Below are 27,305 nucleotides of genomic sequence, written 5' to 3'. Positions count from 1 at the left end.
GGATATTCTTTCCAGAAGTTCCTTTCTCTGACTAGGATATTATTAGCTCATTATGATACTGTTTTTAGATGGTATTTAGGGTGGTACTCTGGCTGACAAATGATATGAGAATTTAAGAAACATTTTTAAATTAAAAAATCTGTTTCTGTGTCACATATGGGGGGTTATTTATTAAAGGTTGAGTTGTGAAATCTCTAGAAATTTGAGTGTTTTTTTTTACTAGAAATTTTTAGAGGAAAAAAACCCAGATTTTTTTCCCCGAGATTTATTGTACTCCAATGCTGCAATAAAGTCAGAATCCGAAAATCCGCTATCTCAGATCTGTCGAGGTCCTATAATAGTCAATGGGAGACGCACCGATCCCAACTTATCAGGGTCTGCGCTGGGTTTAGCCTAAAAATCGGACTATTTCAGAGTTTTCGAAAAAAAAATATAAAAAAATCAAGCGGTTCGGGAAAAAGCTTGAAAAAAATTGTACGATTTGAGTTTTCGCTCAATTTTATCCAGTTTTTTTATAATCTGACTAGACATTAAGCCCGTTAAATTAACGGGCGCTAGAACATATGTAGTCAAACATTTATAAAAACCCATTTTAGAGTTTAAATTCGCCAATCCCACAGACACAGGGACTGGCCGCAGAGACACTTCAACTTTATTATATAGGATAGGATATTATATAGGATATATATATATAGTATAGGTGCGACACACACATACAGCACTGCTTCCCTATCATCTGGCCCAGGGAGCGTCGGAACTACAACTCTCACAGTACAGCACTAAGTTGTGATAGAAAACATGAGCACACCCTGCCTCAGAACACAGTAATGTGCCGCCGGTGCCCCTTCAGCCTGTCGCAGAGACTATTTGTCGCACAGTTTGATGCACTGCATGACGGTGCCAGGGCCCAATCCCCACTCGCTTCACTAATCGCCCCACCTAACAGAGCCGAAGACACCGGAACCGACGGGGGTGAGACGCTGGTACCGCTCCGGCACTTCCCACACCGTCTTGTTCAGCTCTTGCTTGTAGAATCCAACGCGCCCGCTCATCTTGTCCATACCTGTAAGCACAGAGCCGCTGCTGGGAGGAAGGGAAGGGTCGGGGAAGGAGGGAGGAGCCAGGGGCGGAGGAACGGCAGGTGAATGGATAGCATGTTGCCAGTGCCTAATACCATATTACGGTTTGACTGCAGTTCTCAGCGCCGCCTCCCCGCACTGCTTGTCTTAATTACAGCTCAAACCAACTCCTGTGGGGTTGCAGGTCACAGCTCAGGCCATTTTTGTGTGCGGTCCGTGGGGCACATGCGCAGTAGCGCAATCCCACGGACACAGGGACTGGACGCAGAGACACTTCAACTTTATTATATAGGATTAAATCAAGTTTTTTTTTAATAAATAAGATAAAATTGGGCATGGGGGTTTGAACAAACTTTTTTAATTAATATTCTGAGATAAATTCAGATTTTAATAAATAACCCCATGATTGCCATCAGAGATTTTTTAAATACCTTTATAACAGGTATGGATGTTATGATAAAAAAGAATTTGGGTTTTACTTGTAATTTGAAAAATTATTGCAATAGTTGAATGAGACACATAGAATTAAGTACATTTATCAACATTTTGTTTAATGATCTATGAGATGTGAGACTCGGCTATTAATATAGATGCTAACTTGCACCAGTGTGGTTACCCATGGCAACCATTCAAATATTTACTTTTATTTCCTAAATTGACAGATTAAAACAAGTAGTTGATTGGTTGCTATGAGTAACTGCAGTTTTTAGTAAATACAGTATGCTCACAAATGATCTTTTGCTCATATTTTGTAAACATTGTGTGTGGCATGTGCAGAGTGGTTGATCCTAGACAAAGGCAACTTTTGTGAGTATATACAAAAACTTATGTGTGCTCCACAATTTGTTGTATCCATGTGCAGAAGCATGCAATTTAAAGGGACCTTTGCATTCACTGCATAAAACGGACATAATAGATGCTTAACCATGGCAATAATAATTTAAGTCAGATAGCACACTATATTTAGAAGCTGTCTTAACAATGGCAATTTTTCCACATCAGTATGTACTGTATAACCAGAGTTCCAAATGTGTATATGTTAAAGATTTATATAATGTGCTCCCGGACCCTGTATGCAAAAATCAAAAATGGCCAATCACTTAAAAAGTCTAAATGATAAAAATAATTAAAAGAGGAGAATGGCTACTGCATTTCCTGCTTAGTTATGTAACTTGTGTATCCCCCATTTCACTAAAATGCTGCTGTTGAACTACACAGGCTGCTCCTCTAAATATCTTGGTATCAGCTTTAAATTAAATGTAAAAACTGTGCACCATAAAATAGAAAGTCTTCGTAAACCATAATCCTCATGCATTTTCTATACTTGTCTCCAGGCAAAATCCTAAAAACCTTCTTTGTTTTTGTCTACATGCCTTTCTGACTCCTCTGGTTTCTTCAAAGTTATTAAGAGCAAAAAAGAATCCCCTGAATTATCTAATCTGCTTTTTCACACAAACCTGACAATGTTCTAAAGATTAGTTTAGAATAGAAATTTTTCACTAGTCAAAAACAAGAAATATAAAATCAGAAGTTATTAACAGGGGAAGGCCTGAAAATAGCAAATATGCTACTTTAAGCCATATCATACTGTGCAGGCAGTTACCATGGAAAAAAGTCTGTTCTAATTAACCTTATGTATTTTTTCCATATTTAAACTTCAAAACACAAATTAGAATGTAACTAAATTGCCATAGTGATGTGAGAAAGTTTCATTTTATACTTATTTTTAGGGCGCAGTACCATTCCAAATGATCTTTTTAAATCATACTTTGATGCCAAATTCAATCTGCCTTTCCCTTTGCCATTAAGCTTAAACAACCAAATTATGTTTACACTTCAGCTGGGCCAAAAACAGACCAGCCAAGCATTTGGAGTATGAGTCAAGACGTACACAGCTGGGACTATAATCCATATCAGATCTGTTGCAAGGGTTTCTCAACATTAACTTGTAAAATTTCAAACTGTCAGTCCTGACCAGTTAAACAAACATCCAATGCCCTTAATATTTCTGCCAAAGGGTTACAGAGTTTGTTGTTCTCTGATGTCCTGAGGTTTTTTCACTTGAAAATTTAAAGTGTCACTACTTTGTTGAAGGCTAACTTATATATTTAGAAAAGTTTTTGTTCTGTTTAGCAAACACTGAATAGCAGTTTGCAAGTTTGCAACCAGTACACGGGACTTGATTTTGCCAAGGCGATTAATCTTAATGACGACATGTAGGCTAATGCCACATGGGGTTGATTTTTGGCCTGCGTTTTTTAGCAGGCCAAGTTTCAGTCCCTTGAGACATTAGCCATAAGGTTATCCTGTTAATACAGCCTTTTCCCGAAGTCGCCCAAGGTTTCCTCGTGAGGCAACTTCGGAAAACAAGTGCCATCCCACCGGCAATTTACATTTTAGCTGGCGGGAAGGCAGAGGAGGCAGTTCAGGGCTGTCATTAAAAAGACCTTCTTCTGGTGGGTTTGTGTGTCTATTGGTGCTTCATTTTAGATTGTCATACTGCTTGCCCTCCAGATTTGCTTTTCTGTCCACTGTCTTCTTAGTTACTCCTGAACTCTAGCTTGCAAGACCCTGCAGTCATTTCAGACTGTGGCTGTAACATAAAGGCTATGGGCACACAGGTTGTTGTTAGTGGGTTTTGTCAGCCTTTGTATTTTTGAAGGCTGAGAGAAGCAGATCTGCTCAGTGCCTCTGCTCCATTGATTTGAATCCGGTCAGCATGTGTGCACTCACACACAGTGGAGCTGAAGCTGAGCTCAGTATTTGGGTTGAGTGGTTGTTACATATTTTTAGAGAAAAATTTTGATTCCCGAAAAAAATAGAATTCGAATGGTAGTAAGTAGGCCCTATTATGTTTGCTTAATGGTCCCATAAGTGCTGAAGTTCTCACTGTTAGCATTATCAAAAGAAATACAGGTATGGGTTATGTTATTCGGAAACCCATTATCCAGAAAGCTCTGAATTATGGAAAGCCTGTCTCCCACTGATTCCATTTATCCAAGTAATCCAAAACATTTTTAAAAAAAACTTTTTTTCTGTAATAATAAAACAGTACCTTGTGCTTGATTCCAACTAAGATATAATTAATCCTCATTGGAGCCAAAACAATCCTATTGGGTTTACTTAAATGTTTACATGATTTTTTAGTAGACTTAAGGTATGAAGATTCAAATTTCAGAAGTAGGGATGTCGCGGACTGTTCGTCCGCCGAATGTTCGCGAACGTAACGCAACGTTCGCCAATTTGGGTTCGCCTTAGCTGGCGCTTTTTTTGCCATTTCTCCCCCAGACCAGCAGATACATGGCAGCCAATCAGGAAGCTCTCCCTCCTGGACCACCCCCACACCCCCTGGACCACTCCCCTTCCATATATAAACTGAAGCCCTGCAGCGTTTTTTCATTCTGCCTGTGTGTGCTTGGAAGAGCTAGTGTAGGGAGAGAGCTGTTAGTGATTTGAGGGACAGTTGATAGTAACTTTGCTGGCTAGTAATCTACTTGATACTGCTCTGTATTGTAGGGACAGAACTCTGCAGGGATTTGAGGGACATTTTAGGTTAGGTAGCTTTGCTGGCTAGTAATCTACCTTCTACTGCAGTGCTCTGTATGTAGCTGCTGTGGGCAGCTGTCTGTCCTGCTGCTGATCTCTCATCTGCATCTGTTCTTCAAACCACTGCCACCTAGCTGTGTGAGCTTTTTCACATTCTGTCTAAATATCAATAATACCGTCTCCAGAAACACCACCTGAGTGACGTTTTCCAAGCAGCAATAATATATTCCGTATCCACTGCTGTAGTGTATACGTCGACCTTGCAGGCATTATTTGCCCAGTGTGTTCTTCAAACCACTGCCACCTAGCTGTGTGAGCTTTTTCACATTCTGTCTAAATATCAATAATAATACCGTCTCCAGAAACACCACCTGAGTGACGTAGTGTGATTTCTGCCCTTTACAGCACAAAACGCAGCGCTGTGTCAACAATGGATTTTTTAGAAACATATTTGCCCTTGATCCCCCTCTGGCATGCCACTGTCCAGGTCGTTGCACCCTTTAAACAACTTTAAAATCATTTTTCTGGCCAGAAATGTCTTTTCTAGCTTTTAAAATTCGCCTTCCCATTGAAGTCTATGGGGTTCGCAACGTTCGCGAACCGTTCGCATTTTTGTCCGGACGTTCGCGAACATGTTCGCGAACATTTTTTCCGACGTTCGCTACATCCCTATTCAGAAGGATCCATTTTCTGAAAAATTCCAGGTCCCAAGCATTCTGGATAACAGGTCCCATACCTGTATATGCATATATCACTTTAATATTTGAAATAAATCAACAACATTCAAGCAGAGCATTGTATAAAACTACATAAAAGAAAAAAGAGCTGCAGATATGGTTTATAAGGCTTTTAACAAAATGTCTTAAAGAACCATCAGGGAAATGAGAATTGTACTATGCCAAATACGTCACAAACAGTAATGCTTAGATTTTACTGTTTCCTATGAAATATATAGAAAGGATTATCTGCATTATTAGTAAAAAGTGAAAAGAACTGGAAAATTAACATAGAAAATCTATACAAGTTGGGAACCCTCATGAGAAATTCAAGTAAGGCCAAGCCCTGTAAGATGAGAATGTAAGGTTGACTGCCTTTTTCTAAGTAATGGCTAATATTAAAATAATATGCCCAGAAGTAAAAGCACCTTAGAAGGAAATGCTTTGGCTTGCATACAAAAGTCAAATGTTATCCAGTGCCTCCAAAGAATAGGGACTGTTCAATGATAGCTTTACTGAGTTCATAGGGAATAAGAACTCAAATTTCCTTATCAGTCTAATACACTGGCAAGACAAGCTAAGAAAAAAAGCTGTTAAACCAACAAAAACATGGACTTCATAAAGTGCGGTGAGTAATGAATAGTTTAAAGGTGTATATCTCATTAGAAATTGCTGCATTCCTGAGAAAGCAGTGAAAAGTTTAGTTGTAAAGGAAAATCTATAAAAGTAAAAGATGTCTTGTCTCCATGTGGAACTACTACTTAACTAAAGTAGGCTAAAAATGTTGTACATTATGGTGGTTATTTACTAAAACTCACATTTTTTTTTGGTTGGGCTTTTTGGGGCAAAACTTGCATTTTTTTGCATTTAAATTAAACTTAGAATGAACTTTTATGTTATTACAGCGTGAATTTGTTATAGATATCATAGAGTTGCTATTTAAATATTCTTTTTAAAAACAGACTTACTCCTAAAATGCTATCCTCTTTTATGCCAGTGATGTCTCTGCAATAAAGGAGGTTCTTATCTTTACTTATAATCAAGGAATTCAAACTTGTTAACATTGAAATGTCTTAGTGGCTAGACCCTCCCTGATGTCTGTACTTTATATTTCAGCCACCTGCTCCAGGTTATCCTCCCACCGCCAGCGCCGGATTCGCTGGGCGGGCGCCCCTAGGCCGTGCGCTCTGCGCGGTCCTAGCGCCCGCCCACACTACCACACGCTGGCGCAAAAGCGCCAGCGTGCGAGCGCCGGAGCAATGGGGAGCACAGGCTCCCCACAGCATGCCGCCCCCAAAAATGTGCCGCCCTAGGCCCGGGCCTATGTGGCCTCGCCACAAATCGGGGCCTGCCCACCGCCAACTCCATACTTCACCCTGGTCTTTAGGGCATGTGCACGTATAAGTGTGCAGCCACTAGCTGGGGTGGGAGTGAGGTGGCTGGTTGGATAGCTTTCGGCACTGGGTTTGGCTTGGCCTGGCACTGATTATAAGTAGTGTCTGCTTTTTAAAGTTTTCTGCATAAGAGTCATATTCGTATTATATATAAAATACAGGTATGGGATCTCTCATGCAGAAATGCATTATCCAGAAAGCTCGCATTACACAAAATCCATCTCCCAGAGAACTAATTTTAAGGAAATAATTAAATTATTTTGTAATGGTAATTAAGCAGCATTAATCCATATCGGTGTCAAAGCAATCCTATTGGGATTTTTTAATGTTGAAATGATTTTTAGCAGATTTAAGGCAGTGATCCAAATTAAGAAAAGACCCAGGTCCCAATAATTCACAGTAATAGATACTTTACCCATATATTACAATACTATAAAAATAAATACTTTCATACATATTATAGGATTTACTGTAGTTCTCTCAACACATTTTTGAGAATCCTCATAAGCACTTATTTACCTTTTGAATTGGGTAAATTATTTAATACATATCTAAATATTCCCTATAAATTTACATTAAAATGTACTGTAACTTTTAAAATGAAAGTTTATATTCCAGGAAGGCTTGTGACAAGAAAAAGTGCCAGCCAGATAGTGGTTATAGATATATTTACAGCGCAACCACTATTACCACAAAGCAACGATTATGTAAGCAGAGCATTCAGGCACTGCCCAAAATGCAGGTTTTGCCCTTCAGTTCAAAACAGCACTTTCTTGTTTTTTGTAATTAACAAATATAGACTGTCTGTCTAAGAAGCAGAGAAATCATGTCAAAGAATTGATTGCACTATATAAATTGGTTTAAAACCTGGGGCTATCCATCTGTATATATGGAATAAAAAGTATCTCATAGATGGGAGCTGTAATTTAACACAGAGTATCACTAGTCTAAGCGATTCAAGTACAGGACCCAGGAGACGTATGATTTAGCATTTCACACTTTATTTCTTGCCTGCAATGTTGGTGCATTTCCTGTACTATGTCGACGTGCTGTTTCCATGTACAGCATGATCTCATTCCATAATAAATATCACTTGGCTTTTATACATATGGTATATGTTACTATAATTTATTAGTGCATATCAATTGTAGTCCTGCCACAAGACTAGAACTGCTGCATTCAGAAATAGTACAAATTGCCCTTTTAATTAAAAAAAAGCAACTAACTTGCACTAATAATTATATATATATATATATATATATATATATATATATATATATTTTCCGTAGGGTGGCACACCGCTTGTTTATGTAATACTCAGATGCATGGTAATAGGGCTTCCTGGACAAGCCAAAGTGGAGGGAGGGAAGCTTTGACCGGGCTAGGCAGGCTATAGGCAAATAAGGGGGTTAGGATTGGTGGTGAGGAATTAAGGAGGGCTTACCAGCAAGGTGTATCCAGGGGGATTTGGTTGGCAGCCATCCTTCTGGAGCAGCGAGGTGAAACAGCATCCCGCCCCCTTTTTTTGACTATTGCAGTATATTATCGAGTAACTCGTTAATTATTTAGCGAGAGGAATAGTGGGCGGGGGAATGCTTGCCAGTGTGGGGTAATGGGGGCTGTAGTACCCTATCTGTTTTGGGTTAATGCCTCTCCGGGTAAGGGCCCCGGGTGGTGAGCTAAGTGAGGCCATCTGCTACTACTTGCCCATCCAAGGGCAGCGCCCTGGTGGCCGGCATGGCATTGGCTCGGTCACTCAAGGGAGTAACCCCGTGCATTCCCGTGAGTTACTGTTATATTACAGTTATCTATGGTTATTTGCATTTATTAATGTTTAATAAAGCTGCGGACTTTAAATTCCATCCTGGGTTTCAAGTGTCTTTATTGAGTATGTGGAGTAGTATGTGAATGGGGAAGATCAGTGGAACAAGGTAAGACGGTGGCCTTAACACTGCCCGGGTCAAGTGTTTTTTTCACTGAAATCCCGGTGTTGCTGGTCTTTTTTATATATATACACACACCATATATATATATATATATATATATATATATATATATATATATATATATATATATATATATATATATATATATATATATATATATATATATATATATATATATATATATATATATATATATAAAAATATAAAGCATATTAGTATTAGTATTGTTCTGTGGACCATTTTACATCTTAAACATTGTTGAGTGCTGTGGAGAAATCTTTTTTATGAATGTTATTGTGTTTTTGCTAGATAAATGTTCGCCAAACACACAACTGCATCATATATGATCTTACCATGTATTTAGTGAGCATTTAATAAACAAATAAAAAAAACATTTAAACAAAAGATTTTCACTGCACTGTATAAGCTGCCCTTCTTCAATGTCTGTCTAATGTGTCCTGTCTAGAAGGAGTCTGGCTGAAACAACTGATCAGGACCTAGAACCTGGGACCTTATGCTGGAAGGTCTGTGTTCCTCCTTATTTTTATAATTTTTTGTAAAGTATTACTTGCCCATTGTTTGTGTCTGTCGCTGCTCTCAACTGCAGTTGGCAGGTTTTTTTTTAAGCCTGCCTGCCTTTTCCTCTACCCTGTGCTGGATCATAGTATTCCCTTTAGTGGCCCAGCCCCAGTTCCTGGGTTCCTGAGCCGATCCCACTTAGCCCTATTTCTTCTAATTCTGATCTCCCAATTGATCCTTGCCATTTGCACTTTGGTACTAATCATTTGTTGTCTAATAATGAGCTTCAGAAGCCCTCCTCTACCCTAATATATATATATATATATATATATATATATATATATATATATATATATATATATATATATATATATATTTATATATATCACAAATCTCCTCCTAAGCCTTGAAGAACTGTGAAATATTTGCCCGAACTTGGGGTAGGATAGGCTACAGTGGATTCCCGGTAAGGATAGTTAACCCAGTGAGTGAGAATCAGCATGGGGGTTTGATTCTTAAGATGAGGTTCTGTAGTTGTACAGATAAATAGGGCTAGGCTGACGAGGAACTCTATGCTCCACCCAGGTGAAAATGTATATGGGTCATAAACCCATCAGAACAGAGACACCAAGTGCTAAAATTAGGGCTGGGGATCAGTCTGTGTAGAGCAGGGGTGACCAAACTGCGTCCCGAGGGCCACACTCAGCCCAGGATGAATATGAATGCGGCCCAGCTTGAAACGCTTGGTTCCCGAGGAAATAGGAGGAGGGGGAACTCCGCCCATTGCCCAGTTAGTAATAATAATATAATACGTCTATTTAATATCCAGGTGTCCCATATTCCAGTGTATAGCTCCATCTGGTTATCCAACTGGCATTGTAGTTCTTTTCTGTGTATTTCCTTTACTTTTACAAATCAAATGTTTTTGTGTATTTCATGTGTGGCCCCAGACAATTTTTCTTTTTCCAATGTGGCCCGACGAGCCAAAAATTTGGACACCCCTGGTGTAGAGGCACCAAATTACCTTCTTGTTTATTCGTTGTATTGAAATTTGTCTGCCTTATATTTGATTTATTATCTGATTTTTCAATAAATCCTTACTACATTTTTAAAAACATGGTTACCCAATAACATCTTCTACTATATTAAAGAAATACACACATCAGTCTATTGTGCCATCCTCCATTGTATATGCAGAATTTTCATTTACGTGTAAGGTGACCTACACTACATTCTATAGACAGCATGAAAGGAATTTGATAGGCCCCCTGTTACCATTCAACAGCAATATCTTTCTGTATTATACCAGCAATATACTATTTAAGCGCCAGTCAAATGAAAAGATTTTGTATACATTTATATTTGCTTAGCATCTGCAAATGATATAATTATTGGAAGCAACAATCTAATGGGAAATGTTTACTTCCTAAATGTATTGTAGAGATCCATGAATTGCATCTGACGTCCGTTTATCAGTGCTTAAGTACAAAACCCATTTACATAGGTTATCTGCTTGTTATCTTCTGTTCACAATCGGTCCTACAGCTCTGCTGAAACCTTAATGGCAGCCCCAATAGCTAAATAATAGCTAACTTAAATAAACTATATTAGAGCTCAGCACACAGTTTTTACAAATGCATGGGAACTGTACAATAGATTTAAAAAGTATATGGCTTATGACACACATTGCATTTCCTCCACTGCCATAAAAATGCAATCTGTCATCATCACAGATTGACAGATTTAAACGGGAAAATATTTTCCTGGCGCAAATCCATCTCATGAGTTCAGTGGTAGGTAGATCGAATTAATTTGTGTCACTAAGCATGGGACAGGTGTGGGCAGGCTCAGTTTATTTTCTGCAAGTGTACAAATGCCTACCGAGAGGCCTATGCCCTTTCATGTTTTTGTTATTGGGTCTTTCAAACAAAATGGGTCTGTTACAATACCCAAGGGTGACAGTGTGAGGAGCAAAAGGCAGCACATTCCTGATGCTCCCTAACTTGCACATCTGAATATCTACACAATGGTGATGCATTGTAAATGACCCCAAATCGTTAATTGGGCAGTCTATACTAGGGTATAATGAATAGTGAGAAATCTTATTGTAAGATAAACTGTATAAATATTATGCAGAGAAAAGTAATCGCCACTTTTTGGGACAATAAAAGGCTCTTTCACATAGTAATTTTCATCATCTGATACAGAGTAATCCTTGTTTTGACTATTTATTATTTGTTGGTCGTCTCATCAGGGCCAAATAGTTTGATTGTGGCCATCCTGAGAGCAAGGAAATTGCAACCTAGTAAAAGACTGGCACATATATGAGATCATTAGAAAAAATCTCACAATGGTAACTATTTTCTAATAGATAAACATTGCAAATATGTTTATAACATAGATTCTGTCCATTTTAAGTCAAAGTGTCGGGTGGGAAAGTAGCAATAAAATTTGATCCCTGGGTAATAGAGATCTTGGTTTATATTGGATGACTGCCAAGAAAACTGCCATTCCAATCACTAGCTTTTGGCAAAGATGCAGATTAATTTAATTATGATTGGACCTTTGCCTGTATAGATTAATATTGGTATGATCAGAGTGTTTTGCAATTGGAGTGACCTATTGAAAAGGCAAGCAATATCCTGAAATGGGATTTTAGCTGCTTGAATTTCCACTACCCAACTAGAAATACAGGATAAGCTCTTTAGAGCTTGAAAAGTCAGCTGTGGCATGATCTTTACAGTGCAGCTTAAATACTGGCACTTTTCTATTGCAATACACCATGTTTTTTTCCCATTGTGCAAAATTCAATTGTCATTTTGAGTGTCCATTAACTAATGTGTGCAACAATTTACAGAACAGGGTTCTAAAATGGATGCAATATTTGGCAAATCACACACAAGTTGAGATGGCCATTGTTGTAGTGGGATTGAAAAATGTCTGCTATATGTCATTAATCAGTTGTGTCCTAGGGGTGCTTTCAATCCAAAGTACCCCTAGGCCTCTCACAACCCCCCCACCACCATACAAAACCCTGACCACATGTACACCCTAGTATCTGCTCCCACTGCCCCCTCCCCCACTCTCATCCCTCCTGTTCCCTGCTGCTGCTGATCTCTGGGTCTGGGCAGGAGATTCAAATTCTCCAGCCCAGTGCCCAGTTCACATGCTGTCAACAGGAGGAAGATTTTTGCCGCCGTAGACCCGGGTCTTTGTGGCCTGCCCACAAATCTGTGTCTGAAGACATTTCATTTTGCCAAAAATATCCTAGGCAATGTAATACTTTATAAATTCAGTGGATAGTATAAACGTGTTGATATACACACAGATATACTGTATACATATAGTATATTTATATGTTCAATTTATGTCCATCAAATAGGGTAAAGGCAAAAACCCTTTCACTTTAATATGCTGTAGTACTATACTGTGTGCCACATCAACAGAAATTCATATTCTGGCAGCATTTCCCATTCAGCATAAAGAGAACTGCAGTCCGTTCCCAGACATAAGTGTAGCTCAGAACTTTGATAAATAGTTTGTTCTTGTACTTGGAAGGGGAAAAAAATATGTCTCCTCCTTTGTTGTTAGTAGTCAAATGTGACTTATAGAAAAGTTATTAGAAACCTAAAATAACAGCATGCCAGAACATTCTTTTCCATTTAGAGATACAAAGGCCAAACAAAAGAGCCCTCTGTCAATGATGTTACATTTTATATTGCCCTCTCCTTTTATAGATGGTTTAAAATAACATGGCAGACAGCTGGCTAGTTAGGTGAGGAGTATTATCTTTCAGCAGAATCCACTTACTCCAAAGCCAATTTTCCTTGTGTTCTAATAAGCTCATAAAAAAAATCTACGTTTAATGGAAAGATTGATTCATTCTCAACAAGTTCTTATCATCAATTCTAATAAAAACAGCTGTTTTTCAAATAATGTTATACTTTATTATAAAAAGGTTACCTTAATATAGGATGCATAATTTTTGATGCACATGAAGTTCCGGGATAACACAAATTCTGCCATGAAGCACACTGTTTGACTGGGAGCATTAGTTTAAATGAACTCCATGGCTAAAGGATAGTAGCAGGTATTTCTTTGCTATACTCACTCTTACTTTATATATGAATTCATGGCATCTCAGCCTCTTGCATAAGCAGGGTAATATAGCAAAATCCTATTAGACATCTAGTTACAATAATAGTAATAATAATAATGCTTTTATAATGATTAAATCCTGCTCTGGTATAAAATTATGAATGCATTGTATACACTATAAAATATTTAAATGCCCTATTTGTTTTGTGACATTTTCTTTATTTTGAGCCACATAATGAACAGCCCTTTGTTTAGTAAGATATTCAAAAAATGTCTGTTATTCCAGCACATTTATATAGGCATTTGTATAATCCAAGAAGGAAGAACAATATATCCCATTTCTTTTTTATACTGCTCCTCACAATACTATCACATGTAAAACAAACATAGATCTATCCAGACTAAAAGTTCAACATTCCATTTAAAGTTTGATAAAAGTTTTAACTACAGAGACGCTCTTTAGAAAGTAGTATTCCTAGAAATATGAAGCCAAGCTTTATCCACAAACTATGACATGTTTGCCAGAGTAATCTTGGATTATGCATTTTACCAACCATAAGAGAGCTGTATTCATTAAATATGCATATGGAAATCTATAAGAAAGTGTCCACCAAGCATCACCCCTTATTATTATCCCTTTATTCGTTCAGTGCCAACATGTTAGACAGCATTTTACATAGAGGAAACCCATGCAGACATGGGGAAATCATTTTAGATCCCTGGTTGGAATAGACCTCAGGTCTCCAGTGATGCAGGGCAGCAGTACCATGGAGCCACCATGTCACCCACAAATGTGAGAGATAACATACTTGATGTGTGTCAGCTCAATTACTGCTTGAGGTTTGAAATCCCTCTGACTATTTTGTATGATATATTTCATAATTGTCAGATAATGTTGGTGTTATTTTGCAATTGTGACCTTCCAGCAACTTTGGATATGGAATTCTATAATAATATGAACACTATTCAGTCATATAGGTTATGGAATATTATAATTATATGAACACTACTCATATTACTGTATATGTGAATTATAGAACAGCAAGAAGGATGGGTATTTGGAATTCCTTTTGTACCTTTCAGTCACTGCTTTCATGAATTCATCGACAAGCTCATCATAATCTTTTCCTCTGACTCGTCTATGCCTCAGCCCAATGTATAAGGGATCGTTTAAAAGCTCCTGTTGAGAGGGAAATAAAAATGAATATATTTTGACAGAGACAGAAAATGACTGATGCTGACGAATGAATGTTGAAAGAACTATTAATACACTGTATTCTTCACATAGAGTCAGAGCTAGAATATTTTAGTCTTTTGGGATCCCTCCTAACAACTGGAACTAAAGCAGATATTTCAGGATGATTAATACTACATCAACATTTTATTTTAGCAGTTGTTTGTCTTTGCATTTTTCGTTAAAAACATATTGCTTTTAGCAAAAAAGTTGACCTTCACCTTTCGGTACACTGAAGTACTGGACTATATCATGCTTTAATTCTTAATGGTATGGATACAGTTAGGCAAACGTTGCAGTAAATAGTGCTGAACAAAAGTTGCCCTACTTACAGTTAGGGCAAATATTTCTGTAAAATCCTTCAACATTAAAGTATTTTAATAATGTATTGTCCACACAGTCATGTAGCTTGTCTCAGCCAAATCTTTCTTCCAGCATTCCTTTAGTGAACTTTTTTCAAGGACCCCTGAGAAAGTCTATATCTGTTCCTAAGAGCTGAAAGAGGATGCTGGAAGCAACTGAAGAACACTGTGAGAACTGGCAGCAGAATATGAGGACTAGCTTCATCCATCGTGCAGGCAGCAGCACAAGATCAAGTTGGACTGTACGGTGTCCTGTGTGGCAGGTTCAAATATTTTAGAGGTTTGAGTTGGCTGCAGCAGTATTAAGGTTAATCTATTGGCATTATACCTACGTAACTCCCAGATGGGGTTTTCTGAATGTGTTTATTTCTGCATTTTTTTTTTTTTTAAAAAGTTGTCTTTCAAGGCCTATTTTACAGTTCTATTTTGTGGATGATGATAGACACAGTCTACATATACAGTGTACACAGCATTTTCTTACACTTCGTTTTAGGTTATTTTGTTAGACCGATCAATTACTAGAGAACTACAAAAATGTATGGTGGCATAATCAGACCATTCTGTGAGGACACACAGCTTGTTGCCATAATTAAATAGGTATCACAAGTAAAATATTTAGGGGTTATTTACTAAACCTCGAATTTATCTGGTCAGGCTTTTTAGAAAAAAAACTTAAATTTTTTTTTAGATTTTTTTTATACCCAGATGCTGCAAAAAGCTCAAATCTGAAAATCTGCCATAAGTCAATGCTAGAGGCACCCATCTCAATTTAAAGTTATCGTGGTTTAGCCTGAAAATCCGACTTTTAGCAATTTGAGAAAAAAAGCCAGAAAAATTTTTGCCATTCATGTTTTCACACAATTTTATTAAATTTCTCAGCAATCCATTTATTATCTTATTGGTTATTTTCGTAATAAATAAGGTCAAATCGAGCATGGGAGTTTAGTAGTGTTTTTTATTAATAAAATATGAAAAAAAATCAGATTTTTAGTAAATAACCCCTATTATGTATGCTGTAATTATATTTTGCATATGTTTTTAAATAATACTTAGCTATATATTTATTTATTTATAAAGCATCAAGGTATACTTTTTTGTTTTTACATGTACACCCAATAATTAATGAGTTGGTTTAAATAGAGGTAAAGTGAAGACAGACTTCATAATTTCTTCTGGGATATGTCTTTTAGATAAGAAGAAATCAGATTTGCATTGCATTTTATCAGCACAATATACACCTTAGCCTTATTATGAAATTGCGCGAAAAGAAGTTGGTAGGTGACAGTAGATTCAGATTTTCTGTTTCAGTGTCTCTGTTGCTCAAGAACTCAAAAGAAACATTTGCTTTTTTCATTAAATCAATAGGCAAAAAGTAAGCTATTTAGTAAACTCATTCTAACCAAGGGGGCCTTGATCAGAGGTAACTGGAAAGAATAATTATAGCACAGATATAAACATGGATTTGCATAGGGATTTCACCTACATCACTGACAATGAAGAAGAAATGAAGAAATAAAAGATTCTATCAATAAGTCAGTGTAAGGGGTGGCTTCCATTAAAGAGAGCGAATATATTACCTAATTTCCCCAGAGTCTCTCCTGATAGTCGATGCCTGGTGTTGGCTGGAGGGGTCGGCACCTCTCCCAATCGTATCTATATAGAAAATTAGCCGAACAACACAAGCTGGTGTAGCGGGGATCTCCCCTGCAAGTTTATTTAGTTAAGTGATGTAACGTTTCGGGGGCGTGCCCCTTCATCAGACATCACTTGACTAAATAAACTTGCAGGGGAGATCCCCGCTACACCAGCTTGTGTTGTTCGGCTAATTTTCTATATAGATTCCATTAAAGAGAGACAGAGGGAATACTGTAGGCAACTGAGAGTATTTGCAGCAGAATAGAAGGACACTATCGGGTCTTCAGGTACCATCCCATATTGATCACCTTGTCAGGGCCCACCAGCCTACGTGAGGTGGAAGACCAAGGAGGAAGCTGAAACTCAGACAGGCAGAAAAAGTCTAAAGCATGGTATCGGAAGGGGTAAGGAAATTCAAGATCAAATTCCAAGTCAGGGCAGGCAGCGATCAGAGTAGTCAGAACCAAGGCAGGAAATGAATGAACCAGGAGATCAAGTCAAAATAGCAATATAGAAGCATCCAGGAACTTTAGAGAGAAAGACCTATAATTGGACATTAAACCAAGGTCTCTGGCATCTATTTATATTAATGCTAATGTGCAGACGCCATAATCTTGGATACAAAATAGAGCACTTTGACTCCTCGTGAGTTGTATAGCCAACATTGCAGTCAAAAATAAGGATTGAGGGGTTCTATAGCAAAACCTTTTATTTATCCATCCATTTATACACCCATATAAATAAAATGTGACATTACAGCTCACCACAGAAAAAGTCAAATTCAAATGTAAAGGTTAAAGGAACACTTTGTTACCTGTGAATTAAAGGAATTGTTCAACTTTTAATTAACTTTTAGCATGATGTAGAGAGTGATATTCTGAGACAATTTGCAATCGGTTTTCATTTTTCATTATTAGTTGTAGTTGCAATTTCAGCAATCTGGTTGCTAGAATCCAAATTAACCTAGCGACCATGCATTGATTTGAAAGAGAGACTGGAATATGAATAGGAGAGGCCTCAATAGAAAGATGAGGAATAAAAAGTAGCAATAACAATACATTTTTAACCTTACAGAGCATTTGGTTTTTAGATGGGGTCATTTGAAAGCTGGAAAGAGTCAGAAGAAAGCAAATTATTAAAAAAACAATAAGAAATAAATAATGAAGACGAATTGAAAAGTTGCTTAGAACTAGTCTTTCTATAACATATTAAAAGTTAACTTAAAGGTGAACCACCCCTTTAAATAATTTACTTTGAAGCTGTTACCCCTGGTTGCTTTATCATAGGACCCATTTTTATGTGAACAATTTTAAAATTCCCTGCTCCCCCATGTCCGTCCTGTCTACATTTATTCTAAGCACATAACTGTACTGTGGGTTATCTTTCAAAGTACTTTTGCTCTACACTGCCAAAGTTTATGATATATCTTCAAATACTGTTGTGATATTCCCAACTGTACAAACTAGATTTGTTTACTTTTGTATTAAAATGAATACAAACTCAAAACTAGCCAAAATGCAGCTAGGAGATATCTGCTGATATATAATGACAATTATATGTGACCAGAGCCATAACATCTGGATAGCTCAAACTCGTCTTTGGATATAAATAGTATAGTCACAGAAATGCTTTATAATTAAAGCTTCAGCACACATCTTCATAATAAACAGAATTCTGTTACAGAAGAATGTCCCAAATGTGTACTTTACTGTAAACAACATAAAAACGTTGCAGTTGTATGCATCGTTACATGAGATTGTGATTTAATATCCTATAACTGCAATCTATAATACAACAGTTTGGAGTTACGGGTTGGACCCCCAGAAAAAATCTTCTAATTCTCATATGCATGTTAAATGTATCAAATTAATTATATTAACATGCACAATCTATAACATCCATTTGCCATTAGACCAAAACAATTGCAGGTATTCCTTATGTTTGACCTAATGTAAAGTATTTAGTCTTCTTTAACCCCCTACCAAACAGCCCAGATGTTACATTTGTGGGGAAACCCAAGGCCAAACAAATTTCATGTTTAGGTTCTCATTGGTGATAAGCAATATTACATTGGGTTAAGGCAATTTTAGCTCTGCAATAGCATTTACACTAGAATACATTGTTAGAGAAGCTTATTTCTGCTTCTCTAACAATGCAGAAAAAAAGACACCATTGATGCTAAGATCAAACATGGTGGTGACTTTTCCATGAATATTGTACCATCAAGAAATCTTCTTCCTCCTAGTTGCTCAGACATGAAATTATCAAAATCAGGCTTGATCCCATTGGTTGATGTAGAAGGCAAAGGAGTTGATTATAAGGAGGTTTTTTTGGTTCCAGTGCAACAGACCACATGGCAAAATTCTAGTGTGGATTTGCTAAAGAATACAATCACAAGTATACAAACAATAGTGAGAGCAGATAGGTCTCAATTACTGACACTGTACTATTAAGAATAGCACAGGTCCTAAATGTTCTGGATCAGAAGCTTGGCTCCACTTTATGCCTATTATTTAAAAGTTGAAAATCTGTGCCCAAAAAGGCAGCAGGAAAAATTAATGAAACAAATGACCTCATACAACACTTTATAATCATTTTATCAGCTAGCACATTCAATTAGTGAAACAGCTTGTAGTTATGCTAGATTTCTTCCTGTGCACTATTTCTAATATTTGAATGTTCAACTTTTCATTGATGTGGTTAATAAAATCTACTGTGTGGTTTCTATTTAAATAGCTTTTGTGCATTTAAACGCAGTCTCAAAAATGGATGATCCAAACCAGCTGCCCATCTTCAGATCTTGTTAGGTCATCTTTTCACTATTTACTTACATTACTTTTTGGAAGTGCTTCATGCCATGTAATTTGACCACCGGGTGGTGAGGTGAAGAGGGATTGGATTGTCTTAGCCTTATCCCAGTGCAGTAAATCCTATACTGATGCTTCAAAGTTCTCAACATTCTCTCAGTGACAGTGTTGTCCCTATAGGCCATTAATAATGGTAATAATATACTAATAGAAAGTGTAGGGATACAGACCACAGGTAAGTGTTGTGGACTGCAAATTATCTCTTATGGAGAACTGGTAAAATATTATAAATGAGTATGCAACCTTAAACAGGCGCTTGACCATTTTAGTAACAATTCCGGAGTTACCCACTGCACCTGCTGAAAGAGCGTTCTAAACATTTTTGCTCAACCACATTGTACTCGACTGTTGCTAGACTACAAATCCAAGTACACTTTAACATATTATTAATGGTTTAAACATCCTGCTGACTAAACTCCTGAAACATTAGAGTTGTATACTTAAAAGTAATATTACTTGATAAACATTCTCCCAGCTCTCCGAGCAGCGAGATTAAAATGGAAAATAATCGTTTATCCAAAGGTAATCCCACAGGATTTGTATAAATCTGTCTCCATATTCTTTGTCCCTGCAATTTGGATTTTGAAGGCATTGATAATAGTTTTGCTAGCTGTAAATATATCCTTCATCCACATGTTTAATTACAGTGTAATATAATGAGAATACCCATATGTAAAATAACATCAAAATGTTTGACATAATGCTGGTAAGCAGGATTCATATTGGTGGATTCACTTGCTTCTGTAAGTATGTTTTTGGTCAATTTATTTAGAGGAGGGGTTAGATTATCTTTAAGTAAATTACCAAAAAGTTACAACACACAATTACTCCTAGGGGCACATTTACTAAGGGTCGAAGTGAATTTTTGAATTTAAAAACTTCGAATTTCGAACTAATATTTGGGTACTTCGACCATCGAATAGGCCTAAATTCCACTTCGATTTGAAGTAAAAAAAGTTTGACTTCAAAAATCGAAGTGCTTTCTCTTTAAAAATGTTTGACTTCGACACTTTGCCACCTTAAATCTGCTGAATTGCTATGTTAGCCTACGGGGCACATTTACTAAGGGTCGAAGTGAATTTTTGAATTTAAAAACTTCGAATTTCGAAACTAATATTTGGGTACTTCGACCATCAAATAGGCCTAAATTCGACTTCGATTTGAAGTAAAAAAAGTTCGACTTCAAAAATCGAAGTGCTTTCTCTTTAAAAATGTTCGACTTCGACACTTTGCCACCTTAAATCTGCTGAATTGCTATGTTAGCCTACGGGGACCTCCTAGAACCTATAGCCAACATTTGTCTAAGTTTTTAGTAGTGAAAATAAAATCGTTCGATTAAATCGTTCGAATCGTTTGATTCGACCGATTTCATCATACAATCGAACGATTTTACTTTGACCGAATATGGCCAAATTCGATAAAAAAACCCTTCAACTTCGAATATTGAAGTAATGCCATTCGATGGTCGAATTCTGAAAGTTTTTTACACTTCGAAATTCGACCCTAGATAAATCTGCCCCTAATGTGTTTTAGGGTCACCCACTCCAGTCAGTTATCTCACATCTGATCTGGAGTACAGTTTCAAGAAGGCAATACATTAACCCTCTGCAGAAATGATACGTTTTCACTCACTTATGTAGTGCTTAAGAAAAAGGGAGACAAAGTTTATCCACTGTGAATATCCCACCACTGATTTTCCCACGAAATTTGCAAAACGGCAAAAAATTTGCAAAACGGCACCGGCGTCCATTTTTTATATGCCGGCGAATTTTCACGGAGGTTTCTCAAATTTATTTGCTGGCGGCGAAGCGCGGGAATTTGCCACGAAGCCTGACGAAAAAATTTGCCCATCGCTAGTGATATGATAACTATGTACAAATACATAAGGCAGTCATATAATAATCTCTCTAATGCTTTATTTACCAGTAGGTCTTTCCAGCTAACACAAAAAGAAGGTTCCATCTAAATATTTGGATGGGTTTTTTTTACAGTGAGAGCTGTGAAGATGTGGAATTGTCTCCCTGAATCAGTTGTACAGGCTGATACATTAGATAGCTTTAAGAAGGGGTTGGATGGCTTTTTAGCAAGTGAGGGAATACAGAGTTATGGGAGATAGCTCATAGTACAAGTTGATCCAGGGACTAGTCCGATTGCCATCTTGGAGTCAGGAAGGATTTTTTTCCCCTCTGGGGGAAATTGGAGAGGCTTCAGATGGGTTTTTTTTGCCTTCCTCTGGATCAACTGGCAGTTAGACAGGTTATGTATAGACTTAAGGTTGAACTTAATGGATATGTGTCTTTTTTCAACCTAACTAACTATGTTACTAGGTCAGTGCTTGCACAAGACATTAGGAGATATTTGCAAAGCTGAACACAGTTTGCAAAGTGAAAAAATAGGTTGAAGTCGGGCATTTTTTTTTTTTTTACTTTAAACTCTGAGTTCTGCTGTGTGCAAATTGCCATCGGTCACTGTGCTCTATTTTGTACTGATTTAAGTGTTTAGCAGGGCGCTATTGGAAATATGTATGTTCCTTTTGGCCCAGTAGAGTTATAATAACTTAAGGGCAAACCTGCCAAAAATTGTATTTTCTATAAACACATATAGTATACTCATATTTGCACATCATTCTTTGTGTTTTATTAAAGGTTTGGCCCATGAGATGATCCTTTAATTCCCAGTTCAGTTTGTGGTGTCTTTAGTTTGCCATATCCGCGGTTGCTAGTGACAAGCATAAACAACGCATGACATTGGAACGTTGAGAAATAAACTGAAGTCAATCTCAAGTTAGTGAAAGACACAGTTATATTGCTGAAACATAAATCCAGGCAAATATTTACTCTTAATATATGTGTGCAGTTATTACAAACATTGGTGCACAGCCACAGATGTTTGCAAGGAAAACTATATTTTGTTTTTCAAAACTCTTGTATACTGAAGTGATGCATTCCACACATTTCAATTTGTAGGTTCACCATGCAGGGTATGAGTATATACTGTACTCCCTCAGCAGGCCACACAGTATCTGTACACACGAAAAGCTGCAGATCTCATGAGATAGTATGGCTGAAACACAGTGGATCAAAGAGCCAGTCAGCCAGGGGATATTATAAACAAGGGCTCTATATACTTTAACTTGATAATGACTAAACGGAATATTCAGTAAACGTTGTCATTTAGTACCTCAACTGGGGAGATTACATAGTTACAGAGTTAAATTGGGTTGAAAAAAGACCAGAGTCCATCAAGTTCAACCCCCTTCAAATGAAACCCAGTGTCCATACATACACACACTGACAATGACCCCTCCATACAGTCACATAAACTATATATACCAGTATCTATAATAATTGGAGATTTTAGTATCACAATAGCTTTGAAAATTATGCCATCACAACTAGGGTTGCCACCTCACGCCTTTAAAACTGAACACATATGGAATCCACAGCGTGCATGACTAATTAACAATTTGTTTAGATACATGCTGCAGACTGAACTGATTTATGTGCAGCCATACATCATGCCTCTAAATCAATTGCTAATTAGCCATGCAGGCTGTGTATTCCATATGTGTTCAGTTTTAAAGGGGTAAGGTGGCAACCCATCACAACATCATTCAGCACAACCTCACTATGCTCACTGTGAAGAACCACCTACATTGCTTCAAATGAAAGTTCTTTTCTTCTAGTCTGAAGGGGTGATCCTCTTTATGGGTAAAAGGGTCCCCATGCAATTTTTCTATAATGTCCTCTAATGTCTATAATGTCCTCTACTTGTAAAGTGTAATCATGTCCCCTTGCAAGCGTCTTTCTTCCCAAAGAAAACAACCCCAAACTTGACAGTCTACCCTCATAATTTAAATCTTCATTCCCTCTAACCAGTTTCTAGTTGCTAGTCTCTGCACTCTCTGCAGCTCATTTATATTATATTTGGCTATTTTTTGGGGTTTCCATTTGCATGCAAATTTATTCCTAATGTATTTTAAAAATGAAATTGGGATCTGTTATCCAGAATACTCAGGACCTGGGGGTTTCTGGATAAGGGATCTTCCACTAATTTGGATCTTCATACCTTAAGTCTACTAGAAAATCATGTAAACATTAAATAAACCAATAGGCTGGTTTTGCTTCCAATTATTATTGATTATATCTTGGTTTGGATCCAATACAAGGTACTGTTTTATTATTACAGAGACAAAGGAAAACATTTTTAAAAATTTGGATTATTTGGATAAAATGGAGTCTATGGGAAATGACCTTTCTGTAATTCTGAGTTTTCTGGATAAATGGTGCCGATAATACAGTGCTGGCTAGTGCAGTTAGTGCTAAATTCCCAGGGAAATTTGCAGATCTCTGCTCTGAAAGGCTGGAATAATTACAAATCACAAAACAGATTTTATATATACTTGGGAAACAGTATACAAGACAGTACAAATGTAAACTGTGCTGTGTATATTTATTATTTACCTGATTATCTGTGCCAACATCCAGCATTACAGGGAGACACTCTTGGGGCTTTACTCCACCACATGCAGTATAAAGAGCCAGTTTACCCACTGGGATCCCCATGCCATAACTTCCAAGGTCCCCTAGACCAAGAATCCGCTCTCCATCTGTTACAACCACAGCCTTTAAAATAAGATGAGAGAAAACACTCTTATGGTATGTCTTATACAAATTGATGTAAATTCTATTGCATTAAATCAGCATCGAGTATGAGGGGATGCTGCTTCATTTTACAAACTGAGCTTTTGTAGTTCTGTAAAATATTTTGATGTACACAGGGAAAGGAGAGAGAGAGGGGGGAGTATGGGGAAATAGGGGCACAGACTGTAAGCAAAATAGTCAGCACAACTTTGTTAAATCGTCTTACTTTGTATGGGTGCAGGTTCTCCGGTGGCCACTTCCCACCAGCAAATGCAGCAGAGATTCAATATAAACAGCACCACAATATCTTGTTATAATAAAAATGCCTTTATTGCACACTTATAGGGCATTACCGGGCATTATAGGGGCACAGAGAAAGGAGAGAGAGAGGGGCACATGGGGAAAGGAGAGAGTGAGGGAGAAAATAGAGGCACAGGGACAGGAGAGAGAGGAATAGGGACACACAGGAAAGGAGAGAGAGAGAGAGAGAGGGAGGGACAGAGACAATAGGGGAACAGGGACAATAGAGAGAAGAAATGGGGCACACAGGAAAAGGTGGGAGGGAGGACAGAATAGGGGCACAGGGACAGGAGAGACAGGAAATTGGGGCAAACATGGAAGGAGAGAGAGACGGAGGGAGAAAATAGTGGCATAAGGAAAAGAGAGGGAATAAATGGGGCACACAGGGTAAGAAGGGAGGGAGGACAGAAATAGGGTTACAGGGACAAGAGAGAAGAAATGGGGCACACAGGGAAAGGAGAGAGGGAGGACAGAAATAGGGGCACAGGGACAAGAGAGAAAAGAAATGAGGCACACAAGGAAAGGAGAGAGGGAGGACAGAATAGGGGCACAGGGACAGGAGAGAGAGGAAATAGGGGTAAATAGGGAAAGAGAGAGAGGGAGAAAAAAATAGAGGCACAGGGTTAAGAGAGAAATGGTGCACACAGGGAAAGGAGAGAGGGAGGGAGGAAATAGGGGCACAGGGACAGGAGAGAGAGGAAATTGGATCACACAGGGAAAGGGGAGGAAATAGGGACACAGAGACAGGGGAGAGAGTAAATATGGGCAGGGGGACAGGAGAGAGGGCTGCCTATGGAGATTGAGGCACACTTGGCCTATGGGAGTTGGGCGCAGGCTCAGTCAATCGGTGTTGGGCCTATCAGGATTTGGGCTGGGCCTATGGGGATTAAGGCAGTCTGGGCCTATAAGAGTTGGGGCGGGCTGGGCAGCTATGCTGCTATGTGTGGGGGAATTCTTACTCGTGCTGCCCACTGATGTGGGGCCCCCAGCGGCGCAGGGCCCTACTGGACCTGATTGGTTCAATAGGCCTAAGGCCGGCCCTGGAAGTTATAGTAATTGAATTGTTTGCTCTCTTCTTCTGTCTCTTTATGGTCAGAAGGGAGTCACTGAAACCCAGCAGCCAAAGATGTACTGCTCTGTGAGGCTACAATGTTATTAGAATTGTTACATCTTATCACTTATCTTTCTATTCAGGCTCTATCCTGTTCATCTTTCAGTCTCTTATTCAAAGCACTGCCTGGCTGTTAGGGTAAATTGGACTCTGCACAGCCTGCACCCGGGCCCTGCTAAATATGGTAACGTTACTTTGGAAAGTCATGCAGCTAATTTAGCCTGGTCATAGTATTCTGTACCTTAATGTTATCTTCAGGCCATGATTTCAATACTGTGGAAATGTGACCACGATCATGAATGGTAATAAAGAGACCTCTGTAATCAAAACACAATTATAAAATATTAGCACATGCAATGAAAATAGAAATGCATACTGTCTTCTGCAGAAGGAATTACATTTTGTCATAACAAAAAGAAAACAACGCAACTGAACAGACTATGAACACATTTAGGGAATTGTTCCTGTTGATGCTAATGCTACTCATTTATATTATGGCTGTTTCTAAATGGCTGTGCCACATACTATTGTCATTTATGTAACACCTACTTGCTGTGACCAAGTACATGGCTACAGACATGTATGGCATATGGGGATAAAAAGGATCATGTACCAGTTAATATTTCTATTTGATATATCCAAACATAAATAAAATAATCTTATAATACAGTATAAGGGAAATATCACCTATAACAACCACTTACTGTATATGGTGCATTCATGGTCTCCTGAATAATAGCTATTGATCAAAATTAAAGAGTATTATGTAACATTTGCAAACGTTGGTGGGAATGGTCCCTAGGCAGTTTATAACCTCAAAGCAATTTATTTCTGCAATTGTCTAGCCTAATAATAGGAAGCTTGAATTGTCTGGTCTGCAGATAAGACTTTAAAATCATAAAATTAGTAAACAGGTATAACAATGTTACACATACTGTCATGATAAATATTTAGTCTTAAAGCAGACCAGACTACTAGAGACTGTTTTTTTTATTAGGCTAGCAACAGAGTAGCAAAGAAATTCAACACATTTACAACTGTTCTAGGTCAGTGGAAGGGCTCTAAAAAATAAAAAAATGCAATATCGACTTTGAATTACATATTTGCTAGGGGGGTTTTTTTTTGTGTTTTTCGGCTAGGTTTGTGCTAGAGATTACATTCAATAGATAATACTGTTTATTAGACTTATTCCTTTTTGTATAACATGCTTTTTACACTTCAATATAGCTGTATGCATACATCTGTTGTTCAAGGCTAAAGTAATGTGCTGTGGGAGGAATAAATTGCCTAACCTCAAAATGTTAAAATACTAAAATAAAATGTATTTTCAGCGCATATGTGAAAACTGGCATCAAGGTCATGGAATGTTGATTTATCAAGTATCATACTGCCAGAAAACATGTGCCAGGCACAAAACAGTTTTCTATAAACATACTCAATATCCAATATATTGCCAGCATTTAGATTAACCATTACTGAATGTCTGCTAAGTGAAACTGTCATTAAATGCATGCCTCCTTCAGGGAAAAAGATAAAAAAGCAATCACATACTTGCCAGCAAACATAACATAGACTTTAATTTTAGCAACTAACGGAAAAACAGCCTACCAATGTCAGGTCTCAGTATACACTGCTGATGTTTTTTTGGTTATAGTTCCCATGTTAGAATTATTAAGGGAATTCTATCGTGGGAAGCCATATTTTTTTTTCAAAACACATAATTGAATAGTGCTGTTTCAGCTGAAATCAACAGAACAATGGGAAGGTAACAATATAAAAGCTCCCTGACACCTGCATTGCTAAAAATGCTCCAATACAGATATGACAATAGCACTCAATAGTAAAACAGCCGATC

General features: G+C 37.7%; 1 protein-coding gene across 2 annotated transcripts in view; it reads right to left on the bottom strand.

The window, feature by feature from the left end:
* Positions 1-27,305, bottom strand: part of me1.L (malic enzyme 1, NADP(+)-dependent, cytosolic L homeolog) — a 203,176-nt gene that overhangs the window by 52,167 nt on the left and 123,704 nt on the right. For both annotated transcript variants that reach the window (XM_041563053.1, XM_018263440.2), the window contains exons 4-6: positions 25,692-25,767; positions 23,860-24,021; positions 14,375-14,478 (exon numbers count right to left, since the gene is read on the bottom strand). In XM_041563053.1, the coding sequence (XP_041418987.1) occupies positions 14,375-14,478; positions 23,860-24,021; positions 25,692-25,767 (342 nt within the window). The remainder of the gene's footprint in view (positions 1-14,374; positions 14,479-23,859; positions 24,022-25,691; positions 25,768-27,305) is intronic.

This window comes from Xenopus laevis, chromosome 5L (assembly GCF_017654675.1).
Source record: "Xenopus laevis strain J_2021 chromosome 5L, Xenopus_laevis_v10.1, whole genome shotgun sequence".
Classification (NCBI taxonomy): domain Eukaryota; kingdom Metazoa; phylum Chordata; class Amphibia; order Anura; family Pipidae; genus Xenopus; species Xenopus laevis.
The sequence above is the reverse complement of the archived record's forward strand: the minus strand, read 5'-3'. Positions and strand labels throughout refer to the sequence as shown.